At 42.6% G+C, this 20321-nt stretch overlaps 1 protein-coding gene and 1 long non-coding RNA gene across 2 annotated transcripts in view; one reads left to right on the forward strand and one right to left on the reverse strand.

Moving 5' to 3' along the window:
- The window catches only part of GPD1 (glycerol-3-phosphate dehydrogenase 1), a 37026-nt gene that overhangs the window by 5348 nt on the left and 11357 nt on the right, over positions 1-20321 (reverse strand). The window contains exons 3-6 of the mRNA XM_072134558.1: positions 14223-14363; positions 12722-12860; positions 11800-11912; positions 4181-4414 (exon numbers count right to left, since the gene is read on the reverse strand). Of these exons, the coding sequence (XP_071990659.1) occupies positions 4181-4414; positions 11800-11912; positions 12722-12860; positions 14223-14363 (627 nt within the window). The remainder of the gene's footprint in view (positions 1-4180; positions 4415-11799; positions 11913-12721; positions 12861-14222; positions 14364-20321) is intronic.
- LOC140117635 (uncharacterized) lies at positions 840-17244 on the forward strand. The gene is made up of 3 exons (XR_011853049.1): positions 840-1241; positions 15139-15286; positions 16164-17244. It is a non-coding gene; the product is annotated as an uncharacterized lncRNA (long non-coding RNA).

Consider the following 20321-nt stretch of genomic DNA (forward strand, 5'->3'; position numbering starts at 1 on the left):
TCCCTGTTACACATTAATAATAATCTTTATTTATGTATAGCGCCATCATATTCCGTAGAGCTTTACAAATCATAGGGGACATATACAAATAAAACACTACATTACAGAGTAATAGCAGTCATATGGGACAATAGGAGTAAGGGCATTAACCGTACAACTCCTTTAAAGTGTGAACACACAAATTAAAAAAAAAATAAAAAAACACCATAAATTAAAGGAAAATTCATGATTGGCAGTGATGGATGAGCCCAGGGCACACATGCCAGTGTCCTCCCCTATATAACTGTGCCACCATACTCCTAGTTGTGATGGCTCCTTACCTTGATAGGCCATAAAATAGTAAAATATATTATACAATATATTAATGGAGGGATTAATTTAGCCATAGGCCCAGCATGTTTGTTAGTCAGTAAGATACTACAGTATTTTTCGGACTATAAGGCACACAGGATTATAAGGCGCACCATCAATAAATGCCTGCTAAAACATCTAGGTTCATATATAAGGCGCATCGGATTATAAGGCGCACCATCAATAAATGCCTGCTAAAACGTCTAGGTTCATATATAAAGCGCACCGAATTATAAGGTGCACCTGATTATAAGGATGAATGACCAGCAGGTGGCAGACCTGTGCACAGTCCATGGCAGCTGTTGTCTGTAAGTACGGTTCATATATAAGGCGCACTGGACTATAAGGCGCACCTTTGATTTCTGAGAAAATCAAAGGATTTTTTGTGCGCTTTATAGTCTGAAAAATACGGTAATAGCAGTGGGGATAAGAGATGGACATATATATAGGAGAAGGCTGCTGAGGCCATTGGATGTAGAGAGCTGTAATTTGCTGTCTTAGTTTGTAATAATGGACAATCCAGTATGGAGAATGAATGTATGGAGTCTTAGAGCCAAGAAAATATGTATCTACAGGGTTCTGAGATGTAAATCCTGCCCAGCACTTTCACCCGCGCCGCATTAATCCTGTATAATGAGAACCAACTTGATGATTCATCTCGCTGAATTCTTAAGACGTCTTTGTCATGAGGTTTATGAGCAATGTGTTAAGAGTGCAAAGAATTAACGGAGATTTCTGCAGTGCTAAGATGTGTACTGCTTATTCTAGATCTGGAAGAAATGATGTGAGAAGTGTGTGACCTACATGAGCACAATGCTGACAGTGCCATCTATATACTGTATATTATCTCTATAGATGCCATCCAACACAATTACAGCCACACATTACAGGTGAGTACATAGTCATTTCTATTGTATATAAAGGGTGAAATCATTATTTTAAGAATGTCAATGAAGTAACCAGGGATCTTAAATACCATAAAATCCATGCGCTTTATAATTTATGGCCAAGATCATCAGCCAGTTTACTTATTATAACTTAGGCCCTAGGCACACGATGCCCGTATGCATGGGACCAGCATACGGCCGCCACAGAAGTGCATTGTCCATGGGCACACAATGAAACAATATAAGTTTGTGGGGTCCCAAAAACTGGCACCAATTAAATAGTTATAGAGATCAGAAGAGATCCAGTGAGCGCCACAAATCCTCACCCTTTACCAGGCACAGCTCCATTCTTTGGTATTGGCTGTATCTGAATGTATAGTGCCTGACAGACAATGAGCACCACTTATACTTTAAAGGTTAAGTACAGGCCATCAGTATTAAAGTTCTGGAAAATATCTTTAATGGGGTTGTACCAAAGTTAAATTCTTATTGCTTGTCCGCAGGATAGGGGATAACAATCTGATTGGTGGTAATAGACCTCTTTGACCCCAATGACCAGATGAAATCAAAGTAATAGATGAAGTTGCAGGTGGATCATGTGTCCTGTGGCTCCATCCAATACTAAGGGAGTCCAGGGTATCTGTGGCATTCTTTCACAATGTGAATGGGAGTACTAGACAAATTTTAAAGCGCTATGCTCAGCAATTTCTAACACTCCCATAGTATTAAATGGAGCAGCAGAACACATGCTTGTCCTGCCTTTCATAGAATTTGTCAGAGCAATTGTGATCGTTGAGGTTCCTGCCCGATTGCGGTTGTGATTTGTAGACACAAAAGCCCTAGATAATTCAACTAAGAAGACCTAGTTTTTAAAAAAAAAAAAATTAAAGATATTATCCCGTTTTTTGTATTGAGGATCTATAGAAAAAATAGATCATCAATATCAGATCACCCAACTATTCTCCACTAGTGCTGGTACTACACATTGTACAGAGGTGGAACCAAATGGCTGTGTTGTGCTAGTGTACTGCAGCTCACATTCCCTTTGGTGGCATATGAATCAGGGCATATGAATCAGGGCCATAATACAGTAGGGTCTGGAAGACCTTTAAGGTTACCTTTCTAAAGTGTCATGTGTGAGTACAGCTAAACAGCTAAGCTGCTGTGAATTTACCCCAGTCATAGACGCTATTAGTTCAAATCTAGATACGGGCAGTACTTAAGGACAGCCGACTTACAGACGACCCCTAGTTAAAGACGAACCCTTCTGTCCACTGTGACCTCTGGTGAACCCCTCTTTATTATAGTCCCAGGCTGCAATGATTAGCTGTAAGGTGTCTGTAATGAAGCTTTATTGATAACATTTGTTCCAATTACAGCAAAAACTTTTGAAACTCCCAATTGTCACTTGGGAAAATTTTTTTTTGTCTGGATCAATTTCGACTTACATACAAATTCAACTTAAGAAAAAACCTATGGAACCTATCCTGTATTTAACCCGGGGACTGACTGTATAGGCGGCTTCTTAAGAACGTTAATGCGTGAAGAAGTAAAACTATAATTTCAACTTTAACCACATTTTCTGGCTAGGAGACATAATTTCACAACTGTGTGGAAATGAAGTGAAATGTAATAGGGTCAAATAGTATTAAAGTTCAATTTCATCAGCACGTTTTTTCAATTTAGTGACTTTAAAGGAAACCTACCACTTGTAGTGGCAGGTTTCTGATGGAAATACCGGGCACCAGCTCAGGGTGAGCTGGTGCCGGAGCTTATTTTCGTTAGTGTTTTAAACCGCGGTATCGCGGTTTAAAACACTTTTTAAACGTTGTAGCCGGCGCGGGCAGGTACGCGCTCGGCGCTTACCATGCGCGCGGCTCTCATTCACTTCCTATGTAGCCGCGCGCACGGTAAGCGCCGAGCGTGTACCTGCCTGCGCCGGCTATACAGTTTAAAAAGTGTTTTAAACCGCGATACCGTGGTTTAAAACACTAACGAAAATAAGCTCCGGCACCAGCTCACCCTAAGCTGGTGCCCGGTATTTCCATCAGAAACCTGCCACTACAAGTGGTAGGTTTCCTTTAAGGGGGACGTGGATTCACTAAGGTCGTGTGCTCTATATCCACCAGGTGTCTCTGCTGCGCCGAGGTCCGCCGGAGTTCACCTGCTTCTTCCTGGTGCGTGTGAGTGCTTGATCTTGCGACACATTTCGTTTTTTAAATTCCGCGGTTTTTCCGAATCTGTTGGGTTGTCCGACGGCCACGCCCCCATTTCTGTTGCGTGAAAGCCGGCACTCAAATCCGAACGTGTGCACCAAAATCCCGCCGGAATTCGTCGCAAAACGGAAAATTGCGGGAAATGCGGCCACGGAGCCCTTAGTAAATGAGCCCCTATGTTTTTTTAACTCTACTCCTCTGAGAAATGTACAAGGAGTTAGACAAGTGACAGTCAAATAGAATCACATCACATATATTAAGAAGCTTACGGCACCTTTTTAAGTGACAATAGGTGATAAATACAGCTCAACTATTCCCCCTTCCTGCACTATGATTCTACACAGGTCACTGAGCATGTCCACAACACTCTGCTCTGAGAGGCTGGTATATTGTTCATATGTCATCGTGAAAAGACGGTTAACCTCATCATTTTGGAAATCCGAGATTTTCTTATAAACTACAGCTATGCTCGTTAACTATGGGTACCAGAAATTCAGGGTTTCATTCTTTTACAAGAATAAGATTTGTTTTCTACATGGGGTTCATCTTATTCTACCTAAAATTGTCCCTTTCCCATATTTCCTTAGTTTATGCACATTTGTCTAATTTAATATTTTAAAATTAAATCTGCAAATATTTTTCAAAAGAACCGTATCGATGTGATGTGTATTTATGTTCACAAACGGCAACCTCATCTCTTTATATACAAGTTCTTAAAGTTCATACCTTTCCAGTGCGGGCAAATGCTTCCCCGACTTTTCTATTCCTGCCCCCATAACACGTGGTGATAAGGTCGGCCACGCCGCAGCTCTCCAGGAAGGTGGCAGATGTGACAGGTCCGGCACAAAACAGTTTGGAAAAGGCAATCATCTCCATTAACCCTAGACGGATAACAGCAGCTTTTGTGTTATCTCCAAAACCAAGTCCATCACAGAAACCAGCTCCAACAGCAACAATGTTCTGAGAAGAGAGTAAAAGAGAAAAAATATCTTCTCAATCATTACCATAGCTTACATGAGGCTGAGGCTGAGGTGGGATTAATTTGCTTAAGCAGTTTTTAGGAAACAGTATTGAACGTTAAGTTATTAAGCGGCACAGTGTCAGACTGGGGCTCCTTGGGCCCAGCAGATTACCTACCCTTTACGAGCCCCTACAAAAGGGTTGGCAAACCTTTTAGAGACCGAGTTCCCAAACTGCAATGAAAACCCAGTTATTTAGTCGAAAGTGCTAATATGGTCTGTCTTCGGCTCCCTGAGGACACCAATACAGTACAAAAGAGGAGAAATTTGGATTAAGAAGAATCATGTGACCTGAACAGGAGCTACAATGATAATCCAGCTCTGTCCACAATTTCTCCCTCCTACTTCAGTCCCAGGAAGCCAAGAATGTGATGCTTTAAAATAGCACTTTGATTGGCATGTCCTGGACTTCCTCAGACTGCAGGAGAAGGCCTCGAGTCCTGTTTCTGCTGGGTGATGGCTTGGGTGCCCACAGAGAGGACTCTGAGTGCCACCACTGGCACCCATGCCATAGGTTTCACCACCACTGCACCAGGAAATAGTCCTCAACAATTGCATTGTTTTCAGCTGGTGGTTCAGTGTTGGGTTGGAGGTAGGAGGACCCTCTAGTTGGCCAGTACAACACTGCAGGGGTATAACTAGGGAATATGGCAGGTCATCTGCCACAAGAGAGGTTCAGTGAAGGAAGGAGCAAGAACAAACAGGCTGCAATAGCAACAATGTCCAATCTGCAGGTGTACAGTATCTGAAAATCACGCGGGCTTCAGTAAACTTTTTTTACTTTTCTTACAATATTAAACAAGAAACATCAGCGTGTATAAACATATGAATAGGCATAAAGCAAGTTACATCACAATTTCATAATCAGTCCATCATAATATTGTAACTGTATCTCACGTGTTCATGCCCCACCAAGACACAGAGCACTGACTCCAGTTAGCCTTCGGTGTTTCTGTGGACCATGAACATTCAGAAGATTCGGTGTGGATATTATCATAGACGGATTATGAAATCAACTACATCTTGTGCTCTATAGACTACTGTTGAACTCTTGGATCACATAGGTATGGATCATGTCCGCCTTTCTTGCAGTCCCCTGTTCTGCAGGCTACCATTTATTTATCCCATATCCTATTTTAGGGAATACCGTATTTTGCGGCTTATAAGCCGCACCGGACTATAAGGCGCACTAGTCCGATGCGCCTTATATATGTAATAATTACATATATAAGGCGCATCGGACTATAAGGGGCGTGGCGGAGGTCCGGGGGTGTGGCGGAGACCCGACGGGACGCGACGCGACGGGACACGACGCTGAGACGCGACGCCGAGACGCGACGGGGAACGCGGGGAAGGTGAGCGGGGAAGGTCCGGGGAAGGTGGAGGAGGGCAGCGGACCCATACTTACATAGGTCCCCGCTACCGGAGACCGCAGATCTCCAGCGGGAACTGCAGACCACGCGGCAGAAGTTGTTCATGCCGCGTGGTCTGCAGTTCCCGCTGGAGATCTCCGGTCTCCGGTAGCGGGGACCTATGTAAGTATGGTCCGCTGCCCTGTGCCCAGCGCCATACATAGGGCGCACCGGACTATAAGGCGCACTTAGGATTTTTACAGAAATCCAAGGCTTTTAAGTGCGCCTTATAGTCCGGAAAATACGGTAACTGTTATTAATGACACAACACTTAAATTTGCAAATGCAAGGTTTTAAAAACTGATAGCTAGACTTTTCAGCAAAAGAAAGCTTAGTCATGGATAAGATAGGAAAGGCCATTATTTGGTGGAGTCAGGAGTCACATGCTGGAGTCGGGTTAGATGGGGAAAAAAAAACACCTGACTGGTTCCCTCTAAAGACAATAGAGCAATACAATTAATAGTTAGCTATACATAGGGAAGTACAATATGGGTTAACCAGAATAAAAATACAATTAGAAATGTTGAAACATAAATGCATCAGTTGAAAATAAAACTATAAAACTATCAGCAGCTTGGATTGGGTTGTCTCATCCGCAGTTTACTAATGCAGCCTATTAGAAATCCCACTTAATGAATTCCTGTCCTGATACATATACAGATGTTCACTGTCCTAACCAATCCATTGCTCAGCGGAGCAGAATGTTCTTACATTATTGTAATAAGCCTGATTACAGCAGATGGGAAGGTAGGGAAACCAAGACTATAGGGCAGGAATTTCCTCTAATGAAATCACATTAAATAAAATACAAATTAAAGAATAATTAAATTGTTCACACTTCTTGAGCATTTACAAAACTTCTATTCTCTCCTTTTATTTCACATTGAATGAAGTCAGCAACGCATGACCGCAGCGGTATATAGAAGCACACAATAAATGCCGCAGTACATTTTGTGGTTTAGGAACCTGCTAATAAGAGCTACCGTATATATACGTGTATAAGCAGAGTTTTTCAGCACACAAATTCAGACATCGGTAGTACCAATTTCACAGAGTGCTCCGCGGGCAGAGTGCATGAACACGTCTCTGCCCGCTCTGTTCCGCGTGAACGGGACAAGGAAGAGGAATCGCGTAGATCATCGGGGAGCATCGGAAGGTGAGTATGTAAGTTTATTTTTTTATACAATAAGAGGCTGCAGGGCATTTCATCAGGGAGGAGGCTGCAGCACGAGCATTTCATTAGGGAGGAGGCTGCAGCACGGGCATTTCATCAGGGAGGAGGCTGCAGCACAGGCATTTCATTAGGGAGGAGGCTGCAGCACAGGCATTTCATTAGGGAGGAGGCTGCAGCACAGGCATTTCATTAGGGAGGAGGCTGCAGCACGGGCATTTCATCAGGAAGGAGGCTGCAGCACTGGCATTTCATCAGGAAGGAGGCTGCAGCACGGGCATTTCATCAGGAAGGAGGCCGCAGCACGGGCATTTCATCAGGAAGGAGGCTGCAGCACGGGCATTTCATTAGGGAGGAGGCTGCAGCACTGGCATTTCATCAGGGAGGAGGCTGCAGCACTGGCATTTCATCAGGAAGGAGGCTGCAGCACGGGCATTTCATCAGGGAGGAGGCTGCAGTACGGGCATTTCATCAGGGAGGAGGCTGCAGTACGGGCATTTCATCAGGAAGGAGGCTGCAGCACGGGCATTTCATCAGGAAGGAGGCTGCAGCACGGGCATTTCATTAGGAAGGAGGCTGCAGCACGGGCATTTCATTAGGGAGGAGGCTGCAGCACGGGCATTTCATTACGGGGGGCTGCAGCACAGGCATTTCATCAGGAAGGAGGCTGCAGCACGGGCATTTCATTACGGAGGAGGCTGCAGCACGGGCATTTCATCAGGAAGGAGGCAGCAGCACGGGCATTTCATTACGGATAAGGGGCATTTCATTTTTATACTGACTTTAACATTCCCATTTTTGTAAAATGTGATATAGGGGATGCAAATTAGGCCAAATCAGCAATTTTCATCTTATATATAGATACATTACCTAATATAAAGTGAATATAACTTGTATATGTTCATGAACTTGTAGCAAAGTGAGGAGAGAAGGAGACATGTAGAGCTTTCTAACAAGCATAAGCAAACGCAATGGCTATTGGTATAATGTCCTCAAGCATGTAATACAGATAAAGCATATATACAGGCGACAGATGTATTCATAATTGGTTGCCTGCTGATTTTCTTGGAGTGAATAGTTATTAAAAAGGAAATATGCAAATATTGTTTTCCAGGGTTGGAAAAGGAAAACTGTGCCTCAGTGTTGCCTTGGAAGACAGCTGCCAATATATCAATGTATGGCTTACAAGCAGCCTAGTGGCATGATTGGGGGTAATAGCCAAACCTGTATATAATTTCCAAAAGACATCTGCAGACAGTGCTGTTTCAATGTTTTTGCATCTCAGCAGCACAGTGTAGAAAGACCATTCACATAGTTCAAGAAGTAAACGAAACTCCTCATGGAGATATTGCCTAAGCAGGTCACAGTTACAGGTATATGGAGACTTTGTGGGGTTTTCCCACAAATACATATAGGCACCATTCCACAGGATAGAGCCTAACTTGCTGATTGGTGGTGGTCTCAGTGATGAGATCCCCACAGATCATGAAAACGAGAGGTCCCATGGGGTCCCACATACCTCCGTCTGATCCCTCGTCGTCCCATCAGACTAATGGAGCAGACAGCCGCGCATGACCGTTCTGCTCCTTTAATCTCTATGGAGCTGACAGAGATCGCTGAGCATGGCACTCGGCAATTTCCGTCAGCTCCATAGAGATTAAAGGAGCAGAATGGTCATGCGTGGCGGTCTGCTCCATTATCACGGAGCGGCAAGGAGTCCGACGGATGTACGCGAGACCCCATCAGACTCCACAGTTTCGCGATCTGTGCGGGTCTCATCACTGAGACCCCCACCATTCAACATGTTAGACCCAATCCTGTGGATAGGGCCTAAGTTGTATTCGTGCGAAAACCCCTTCAAAGGCCTCTGCTGGGGATTATGGAAAGGAAGTATGAAAATAATTTTTCCATTAGTCATATAGTTTCTTCCCTGACCTACGTTGCCAGCCTCTCATCTTGCCAAACCAGTTTCCTACACTGTGCTGTAGAGGTGCCAAAATTTTGAAACAGCACTGTCCACGGTTAAGAGTTCCTTTAATAATAGATATACTGATTTTCATAGGCTTCTTGTTAGCCATGAAGTATAGAGAGCTGCCTGTCAGGATAGCACTGAGGCAGAATTTTTCTTATCCTGCCCTAGAAAATATATTTACATATTTCCTTCCCAGAATCCCTATTAGGGCATGCATTGCTTTTAAGTCTACATATGCCGGATAAGGTGACCTGCAAAGTCAAATTCTCTTTAAGGAGTTCAGTTTCTTAAGGAATGCTTACTTGTCTTTGTGTTTTGTCTATGTATACGCCACCATAGAGCCCTTGATTTCCACCATCCTTTGCTCCCATTAGCCATGCTGCCAAGAGCAACGGATAGGTAGGCAAGTGTCCCTATCATGTACCATCAATATCAACAGCTCCCAAGCCTGGGTGACCCCCTAAATATTAACCCCATGTGACGCTTCTGTGTGTGGTTGTGTTTATATGAAGGGTCCCCTGAGATATGAATAGCTCTGTGTGTGAGCGTATATATTATATAGATTTGTACATAATAGCCCCGACTCTTTATGCTGCATAAGCTATTCTACATTCCTCACACTACCATAATCCTCTTATATTAGAGGCTTTACACCGCCTCATTGCCATGTAACTAGCAATCACACACAGTACTGTAAATTGAATAGTAGATTCAGACAAATGGCCGTTCTGCCCGAGAACAAAGCCCTAGAGTGAAAATAAAGTCACATTAACCATTTGTTTAAACATTAACTAAATAAAGCACTATTGAAACTCCAAGCCTGGCAGTAACAGGGCAAACGCCAAGCCAAAGTCAATACTTCTCGTTTGCATAATAGTAAGTAAACAGCTTTGTTTGTGACCAGAATCATTATCATTAAATGGCCACCATCCTTGCCAAGTGACATTACCTTCGGCAGTCTAGGAAGCTTTTTTTCTACATTCAGATCTGTAAAAGTTTTTGAAAAATGTAATGGGGCACCAATACTTTCTGTATATACACATTTGGCAGCTTTATAATTACAATTCCTTTATTTATATAGCGCACACATATTACGCAGCGCTGCACAAAGCTTTTCCAAACCATTCCCTGTCCCCAATGGGGCTCACAATCTAATCAACATACCAGTATGTTTTGGAGTGTGGGAGGAAACTGGAGGAAACCCACCGAAACATGAAGAGAACATACAAACTCTTTGCAGATGTTGACCCTGGGACTTGACCAGGCTGTAATGATACCCACTAAGCCACCATGCTTTAGCCATGTTACAAGACTTGTTCTATAAAGGTGAGAAGCTAGCTAATGATGACTGCTGCTGTACTGTTTGTTAAAAACGTCCTTAAGAAGAACATGATGAAAGTAGCCTTAACACGGAAAGCTCCTTTATAGGGAGTCTACCAGCAGTTTTGACCACACAAAGCTGCACATAGTGTTAGATATTAACCCTGGAAATCAGTGTAAACATGTCATTGTGTGTGTGTTTTTTTTAGTAGTGACAGGACTGTATAAAAAGCACTGATATTCCAGGATTGATGCTGGACTTGGAGCACTGGGGGAATCTCCTCAAAGTCCTGGGTTCTTTGATCTCTGCACTCAAACTGAACCTCATCCTCTCTGTTATGTTGTAGTATATAAACAGAAGCTTACTATAGCTGTTACTCAGAGCAGAAGGGATCAATCTGTTTTTATTTTATTTATCCAAAATCAGGTATACAACAAAATAAGAACCCCGATAGAACGTAAGCAAATATTAACAAAGCCTCAGTATAAAAAGCATGTGGAAACACAAAGAACATATATTCAGGAGATAAATACAATTTTTCACAGTCCTGCTGCTGCTAACAACACTGTATGGTTACACAGATCTACAGGGCTGCTACCTTACACTTTCGGCTTCTTTCTATTGTTAAAGGGGTTGTCCAAGACTTATTAAAAAAACACAAGGTGGCCGGGAGGGGGCTGCTTAAAAACATAAAGATGTACTTACCTTCTGGCGCCCTCTGGGTGTCCAGTGCTGCGCTCGCTCCAGTCCGCGCGGCATGCAACCAAACATGGTAGCGGGAGCAGCGCTAGATTCAGCTTCCGGCCGGACCCCACACCCATCTGTCCCGCAAATACAATGATGTAGGGACGGGTGGCCGTGGCCGGCCATGGCTGACCGGAAGCTGAGTCCAGCACTGCTCCTCGGCCATGTTTGTTTACATGGTGCGCGTACCGGAGCGACACCCGGAGGGCAGCGGAAGGTAAGTACTTCTATATTTTTTTAAGCAGCCCCCTCCCGGCCACCTTTTGTTTTTTTTAAGAAGTCTCGGACAACCCCTTTAAAGCTGCTCCTAGACTCCCTTTTAAGAGGACATTTCACCACTCAATACTGAATCAGTAAATCATTTTATTGCCCTTGGAATAACAGCTCTGGAACATTTTTTCTTTTACATTGTACACGTGGCGTTTACACTGCATTTTGTAACATAATTTAACAGCTGTGGAGAAAAGATTCGCGTAATTACATTGTGTTTACATTGTGTTTACGTAAAAGCCATGTTAACACTATGCAATTAGGCAAATCTCCTCACCACAGCTGTTGACTTACATTTCAAAACGCAATGTAAAATCTACATGTGAACGCAGCCTGAGGGAGGCAGGTTCTCTATAAATCATCTTTGGGTCCCTCTTCCAAATGAATCACTTAATACAGATTAAAAAAAAATATCTAAGTACAATTATTTCCCTACCTTCAGAGCTCCACATATTTCTACTGTGTCTGCTTCTTCCACTACAGTAATACGGAAATTTGGTGTCTGGAACAGCTCTTTTAGGATCTTGCCTTGCTCTTTAATTTTACAGCCTGCAGATAAACAAAAGGACATAGCAATACGGTTACAATGCGGGAACATGTGCCTAAAGCCACCACTAGAAGAAAAGTGCATACAGGTTTCACAGCTTTGTATTATGTATACACACTATAAGATCCCTTTAGTGGTGGTAGGGGATTTGGGTGAAATACATTATAACTGTCCCTAATTAAAGGAAACCTACCATTTGATTTGATGCATTATGAAGCAAACCTATTTTGAGAACGCTGTAGCTACACTGATGCAGGATCAAATCTGCATATCTGAGCTGAGTGGTTTTGCTGATAAAACAGATATAACATTATGATAATGCAGATCTGTCGCTTCTATGGCTGGTTCAGCGCTTCTCCTAGCACTTGAGTTATTTACTGCAGGTGAGGATGATGTAATCCCTGGGTAGTACCTGAAGGCAGAATAGTCAATTGTTGCATCTGAGGTTGATTAGTCATGTCTTGACTAACCTCCATTTGTAATTACAAGCTCTGTGTCTAATGTGTTTATCTAGGCAGCCAGCCTGACCCAGCTTTCCCAAGGTCCTGAATGTTATAATTGTTTTTTCAGAAAAACCATTTGCTCAGGGATTAACCAAGGTATGATCCTGCACCAGTGTAGCTACAGCATTCTCAAGGTATGTTTGCTTCATAATGCATCTAATCAAATGGTAGATTTCCTTCAAGATACATTACAAAAATATGATATGCATGATTTTAATTAAAAATAAAAGTAGACCTAGTGCAGCTGGTTTTCACATGGGGCTTTGTGATTCTTATCTAGGTAAGACTGGAATGGTGAAATATCTTACCAATTGTAGTCTCACAAAATTTTCCATCAGCAACTTCATTGGCAATGTTGGCACCCATTAGCACACTCATCTGGATGCCCAGCCTCTCACGAATGATATCGGATATCAACCGAAGGCCATCAGGTCCCTCGTCCACACCCTACAATGAGTCAAAGCTAGTTAGTAATTTTAGATCTTTATATGTAATCAAACACTGTACTTCTAGATATTTGGCTACTGTATGTACCTGAGTATAAGCCAAGTTTTTCAGCACAAAAAATGTGCTTATACTCGAGTCTTTTAAAAAAAAAAAACACTGTACTCACCTTTTTCTCTTCTTTCTTAGTCAATGCTCCAGCTCCGTATCCCTGCGCACACACTATGATGTCAGCAAGCAGCCGGCGTCATGGTGCGTGCAACAGTACCGCACAGGGACACGAAGCCGGAGCATCGCCAAAGTAAGAAGAGGACCTGCGGGGGCATCAGAGAGGTGATTACAGTATTTGGTTTTTTTCCCCTATAGGCTGGCATACCTCAGGTTGGACGCTGGCAGCCTATATACTGGTACAAGGGGGCTGGCAAGCTATATACTGGGGATAGGGGGCTGCTGGCTATATACTGGGGATAGGGGGCTGCTGGCTATATACTGGGGATAGGGGGCTGCTGGCTATATACTGGGGATAGGGGGCTGCTGGCTATATACTGGGGATAGGGGGCTGCTGGCTATATACTGGGGATAGGGGGCTGCTGGCTATATACTGGGGCCAGGGGGCTGCTGGCTATATACTGGGGCCAGGGGGCTGCTGGCTATATACTGGGGCCAGGGGGCTGGATAGCTTTATACTGGGTAGAGGCTATGACCAATGTATTTCCTACCTTATGCTTATACTCGAGTCAATAGGTTTTCCCAGTTTTTTGTGTCAAAATTGAGTACCTCGGGTCGGCTTATACTTGAGTATATATACAGTAGTTTACCTCAGGGCTATGTCTCGGCCTGTCACATTATGCTAGCACTGTTATCACAACATACATGTAATGCAGGATTATGGAGTAAAATGATAAAATCAGCTCTACATATGTCTAATAAATGATACTAGAACAGACTCCTAGCGTGTCATCCATGTTTGCCAGCCGTCTGCAGTATGAGTATGAAAGACTGTACGCTGGCCCATTGACTTTTACGTACACACATTTTTTTTTAAGATTTTTTTTTCTTGTGGTTCCTGGATAAAAACATTGGATGTGTGAATAGGACAAGTATCTTGGCCTCTTACTTTGTATTAGCCTGTGCTACATTTTGCTGAATGCTGTATATATAGAGAGTAGGTTGTTTGTCTACTTAATGCCAACATGAAAAGTTTTCACCTTTGTGCTTTCATCTATTAGTTCAGCAATATGGTGTTATTAATAGGAGAGAAATTAAGCCGTATATCTTTCCCAAGATAAAGTAGCAGCCATACACATGTGTCCATGCCAATAAAATTGTGTGCACAAATGTGAGGGCAATGATAATCACTCACACCTTTATTAGAGACACTCCAAATGCTTCTTTCTTGACTTGAGATTTCAGCTGTTCGCATAGTTTACCAATAAACTGATGGGGGACAACAAAAATGAGTATATCTGCCCCCTTTGCGGCATCCAGCAGGTCGGGCACTGCCACCTAGTGAATGGAAAAACAGAAATGTAAATAGTTGACATATATGACACTTGCTGATCATGGGAATCTGATCAAAGGATGTATCATGCCATTGGCGTGGTGCTGTGTAGGTGCCATGGTCCTATATTATCATTCAAGAGTTGAGAGGTGGATGCAATCTCCAGAGGATAAGTAAAAATATTTAATTGCTGAGAACCACATCGATCACTTCATCAAGGGTCCTTAGCTTCCTGTTAATCTACGCTCACAACTTGGCTAGTGGAAATGAGGCAGGAAGCTTGTTGGTTACAGTCTTACAAGAGGCAACTGGTGCGGCAGTTACAGGAAACCTTCCAGTAAGGCTACATTCACACACATGTATGGGAGACGTATATACGGCCGATATACGTCCCCCATACACTTCTATGGGCTCGCGGCACCGTACGGGAGCGGTACGGTGCAGCACACATGCCCTATCTTTTCCCGTGTTACGGCGCCGTGCGCCATATGTTCCTATGGAAAGGGGCGAAGGTGAGCAGCGGTACGGCGGGCAATGGCAGTGTGCATGTAGCCTTACTTCTTGGCGCTTTCACATATAACATGGACCTTTATAGGACTCAGTCCTGCAGATCCCAGCGTTACAATACCATAGTACTTAGTATGTTACAGTCTTTTTGTGGAGAAATAGTCTCTAACAGAAGTGTTGTAGCTTTTCTTATAGAGCCACTATAAAGCTTGGTGGTCATTTTTGGCACCATATTTGGAGATAACTTCACCATTGTGCATGCTTTCCCAACAGTGACAAGATGTACTATATAGTTACTTCTACAAGATGGGCATTAGAACCTCAAAATACATAAATACTGGACTAGAATAATTAAAGAGCATATGTGATCTACAGACTCAGAGCATAAAGGGGTTGGACACCTATGGAAAACTTCAGCAGCGTAAGTATAAGACCCTAATAGGGTGACCCATACTATATATATCATAAAAAAAAGTTTCCTGTTTGCCACAGGTCATGCGACCCCCAGCCAGCAGGATTTAGGACTTCCTTTGATGTTCCATCTACAGTCCAGGGCCATAGGCTTGTATTCTATCAAGGTCCTGGCAGGGCGATTGCTCATGAAAAGTAAGGATCACATGGCCCTCCATCTGCGGCCATTTTATGGGCAGTGATGGCAGCTGATGTGGTAAAAGACATTTATGCACCAGTGCAAGCAGAGCATAACTATTAATAGATGTATATTAGTAAATTACTGCATATCTTGCCCCCCACACTTACACGCACAAAAACCATTAAATCGGCCAACCCCTTTAAACATAACCTTGTTTGCATTAGCTGCTAGGGCAAAAAAATCCACAGAAATTCATGTAAACCTTATGAACTTTGCTATGTATTCAAGGACATTTGTGTATGTCCTTCAAATAAATGTGCAAACCCAGAAGACTAGTACTAAGCAGTCCGCAGCAGTTCTGCAATCCAGATCTATTTATTTTAGCTCTTGGCTATTTATAAAGCTCAATGTACAAATTCATTTTAACTTTGCAACTTTATTTTGATCTTTATCAAGACAAAACATAAACCACAACAAATTATATACATTTCTTACATACACTGTGTGTTTTGTCCTATCTGTTCTTTGCAACTAATCCAAAAAAACAAGATTTGTTAAGTTAGCAAGTAATAGCGGCAGATGGAAGGAGTATGACTGCAGGATCAGACAACACAGGGGTTGTTTGTATTCTGTACCCCTAGAGACACATAGGTCTGTATCAGAGCTTTTTCAATCATTTGAAAAGTTGTCTTTTTTAATATTTCAGATACACTGGACCTAAAACAAATGAAAAGCGTCTAACTGTACGAAGTGGTACACATGTTCGTGTGAGAGCACATGAAAACAGATTCGTTTTCTCAGGAGGCCGGAGAAGGGACAGCATCATGGCTCCAGCGTATCATAAATGTGTTCCATTGACTGCAAGCATTTTAAGAAACTTTAGGAAATGTATCTTCCCAATATAGGGCTATCAAATTTATGAAGCTTACTGTGATATTATAATGGCTTTTGACATGTTCTTTGTTTGAAGTAATATGTCCTGGTCACAATCTCCACATACAGTGTGGTCAGTCATGGCATGTAGTAAGACATCCATCTCCAATGTCTTAAATATTTTGGACCATTCCGCATAATTGGTCGCCATGATCGCAACTCCTGCAACGACAATCGTGGTTGGCAGGGACGTTGGCCGGCTTGCCGGTAGAGCGGGCCCACGACAGCAAATGAGCCAGATGCAGGAGGAGTGCTCTTGGTTGTGCCGGTGCAGTGGCAGAGCAGGGAATATTACACTCGCTGTTCTACCACTATGCTCAGCGCGGCTCCTAGGGTTGGCAGCGCAATGACGTTATCACGTCACCAACTACACCAGACCAGAGGAAAGGTGAATTTTATTTTTTTTTTAAATTAAAACCTGTACTGACATTAAAATGTAGGATAGAATGGGGGACAGAAAAGGGGAGAATTATAAAAGGGGACATAATGGAAAGGGCATTAGTAAAGCAGGCATTATAAAAGGAGACATGAGCAGAGGGGGCATGTACTTTGTGTAATGTGCTTTGAATACATTCACCATTGCAGACCCTGCAGATATTTTAGCAAGGTGCAGGCTACTATATATGACAGTCTATGTAGTCTGTGAATGGATTCTTGTTATTAAACTATGGCCCCCAATTCCGATCAATTTTAAACTATAAAAATGTCACGCATTCCGCAATTATTATATAGATTTTGATTGAGTAATAATGTGTATCATAAATATGAAGTTTACATATTGTTGAACTGAATTGTATGTATACAGAAGAGTTGCCTTTGTCTATACTGAATACAAAAAATGATGCCAAATAAAACAACCCATATTTACTTGTGAAAGGTGATGATGCCCGCCAGGTCTTGTGCAACATGCCGTTATTTTCCATTCTGTTTTACCAACACAAATGTATTGTTGGGACAGCTCCAGCGTGGCTCAATGAATCTGGCTGTCAGCAAATCACACTGAACAGACTACAATTCTGGCTGAGTCAAGGCAGAGGCGAGTGTAAAAATAGTGCAAAACCCTGACAAGTCCAAACCCAGGACTCAAAATGGGCACGTTAATAGATGAAAGGAGAACGCATTCAGAGCAAAATCGTATTTGTGAAATCTGAAAATATAACTACGGTAAGTAGTGTAACTTCTGCGACCTCTTTTTATGACTGTATCTTAATCAGAGGGAATGATACATCAAATCTTTCCCTGGTCTTCTTTTAGTCCTGTACAAAACAACATTGTACTGTTCCAGATCACCAAACTATGAATTGTTAAATGCCATTGCTCTTAAAGGGATCCGGTCAACAGAAATTGACCTAGTAAACCACCAGTATGTTGTCAAGCAGCTGAACACTTTCCAGGTTATGTTACTTTCATGGCCCAATGTGGGGGCATCATCCAGAAAATCAACTTTAAAGTGAGATGTAAATTGGTTGTATAAAGTCAAGGAAGTAGAGATTTTAACACTGCAGTCAAGCTCTCTCTTCCTCAGAAATCCCCTTCACTGTAATTGATGGTTCTGCATCCAGAGACATCACTAACCAGATCCCCTGAAGTCTGATGATGTCAATCACAGAGGAGGAGGCGTTCAGAGCTCCCCACCTTGACTTCAGTGTTAAACTCTTGACCTTTTACAACCAATATACAGCTCACTTCAAAGTTGATTTTCTGGATGATGCCACCGCACTTGGACATGAAAGAAACAAAAACTAGAAGTATTTAAGAAGTATCCGAGACACATATGTGTTGCACGCAACCCTTTTGTGTCGCGGCTGCACTATTCTTCATATAACACGGATTTCATCACTTAAATGGGCGTTCTGATGCACAGTCAGACTGTGCGCCACATTTAACATGCAAAGTCTGACAAAAGTGTGTCACATGTCCCATGTTAAAGGTGCACCAAAAAAAAGTTGTGAAGAACGGGCACCACATTTCCTGAATCTGGCACCCCCTGTACTATACACAGGCAAACTGCACGGCTGTGTCAAATGTTTTTTACATCACTCAGAACATCAAATCATGTGACCAGGGTGATGTCATCTAAAGTCCCTTACCCTCTAACATTTGCAAAATCTACCCCATGTATGTATGTGATCACATGAAATCACAGCATGCCTTCAGAGACATCTAGTTCTCCCCATACCTCCATGAAGGCTGCTATGATTTCATATAATCAGATACATACATTGGGGAAGATACTGCAAATGTTAGGTGTTAAGGTCCTTAAATGACATCATCCTGGTCACATGACATGAAGTGCTGAATGATAGTTGGCATATGGCATGGGAAGGAGTAGATGGGAGGGGCCAGCCAAGCAGGGCACACCAGGTAAGATATACATAAGGTCGGTTTTATGGGGATGTGAGGGAAACATGTTTTAGCTAAAAGAAGGGCGTCATTTATTTAATAGGGCTCTATGGGAATCTGTCACTATGTGTATATGTGAAATGTGGTAACAGGTTCCCTTTAAGAAACTTATTCAATGCGTAAAGAAGATGATAAGAGTTGTACTATACAATATTCACAAGGAGGATATCAGCAGTGGCTTATTCAGAATATTTTTCCCATGGCATAGCTCAACAAAAATCCATCACAAATGTATCTTCAAAGGCTCTTTGTGCTTCTTTGTTTAGGGTCCAACTAGAGAATCTCTGTTACTGAATGCATTTTTCCTTAACAAGCACACTGGTTTAATTCATTTTTGTGTGTAAAGCAATGCATGAAATGTGAGCAATCACTGTCTGGGTGTCAGGGACTCCTGCTGGAATCACAAGATGAACGCATCCAGACTTCATGAATCTCTATTGCAGATGGGATTTGGGGGTCTCAGTTCCTCCAGTATAAGTCCTGGCTAATGCTACAGCTTTATGCTTTACAACTTTTACTTTGATTCAGAGGAGTATTGGGTCTGACGCCTGGAATGCCATGTTCCTGTCACTGTTACATTGACCCCCAATAAAGTGAGTCTACCGCCTCCTCCATAATCTGTTGACGGCATATTGTAGAGTAATGGACTATGATTTTAAAAATACCTTTTTACCCCATTATGTTGTTTCAGAGAAATTCCCAGTTGAATCTTTTTACTAATGAGGACGGTAGTTAGTGCACCTAAGGCATATATTCTCAGCACCTGGAGCACTGCTATTCCGGCCTGGACCACTACTCTCTCCATCAGGTAAGCAGGAGAAGCGTCTTGTGTTAAAGGGAACCTGTCATCAGAAATTGGCCTAATAAACCACTACCAGTATGGTGGGAAGCAGCGGAGCAGCATCTAGATTGTGTCTCTTTCATGGCCCAGTGCAGTGACATCCTCCAGAAAATCTATTTTGAAGTGAGATGTAAACTAACTGTATAAAGTCACGGAGGTGGTGTGTTTACACTAAAGTCAAGCTCTCCTCACCTATGAACACATCCTTGCCTGTGATTGACATCATGGACTGGACTTCAGGAGATCTGGTTAGTGATTTTGCTGGATGCAGGACCATAATTGCAGTGAAGGGGGCTTTCAGAGGCAGGGAAAGCTTGACTTCAGTGTTAAACTCTTCTCCTTGATTATATACAACCAATTTACATCTCACTTCATTGTTGATTTTCTGGAAGATGCAGCCACGCTGGGCCATGAAAGAAACACGATCTATAAAAGTTGTCAGCTGCGTGACAACATACTGGCAGTAATTTATTAAGCCAATCTCTGATAACAGGTTCCCTTTAAATGGAACCTACCACCACGATTGTACCTATAAAGGTAGAATGGGTGGTAGGTGGATGTATGGGACGTGAGGATAGCCCTTTTTAGAGCTAATCCTCTTGTCCCCGCTATCTTTTTAAAACTTTAATACCCTAATATGTAAATTTTCTTATGCGGCTATTGGGGTGCAGAGTAGCCGGACATGAG

This window comes from Engystomops pustulosus, chromosome 2 (assembly GCF_040894005.1).
Source record: "Engystomops pustulosus chromosome 2, aEngPut4.maternal, whole genome shotgun sequence".
Classification (NCBI taxonomy): domain Eukaryota; kingdom Metazoa; phylum Chordata; class Amphibia; order Anura; family Leptodactylidae; genus Engystomops; species Engystomops pustulosus.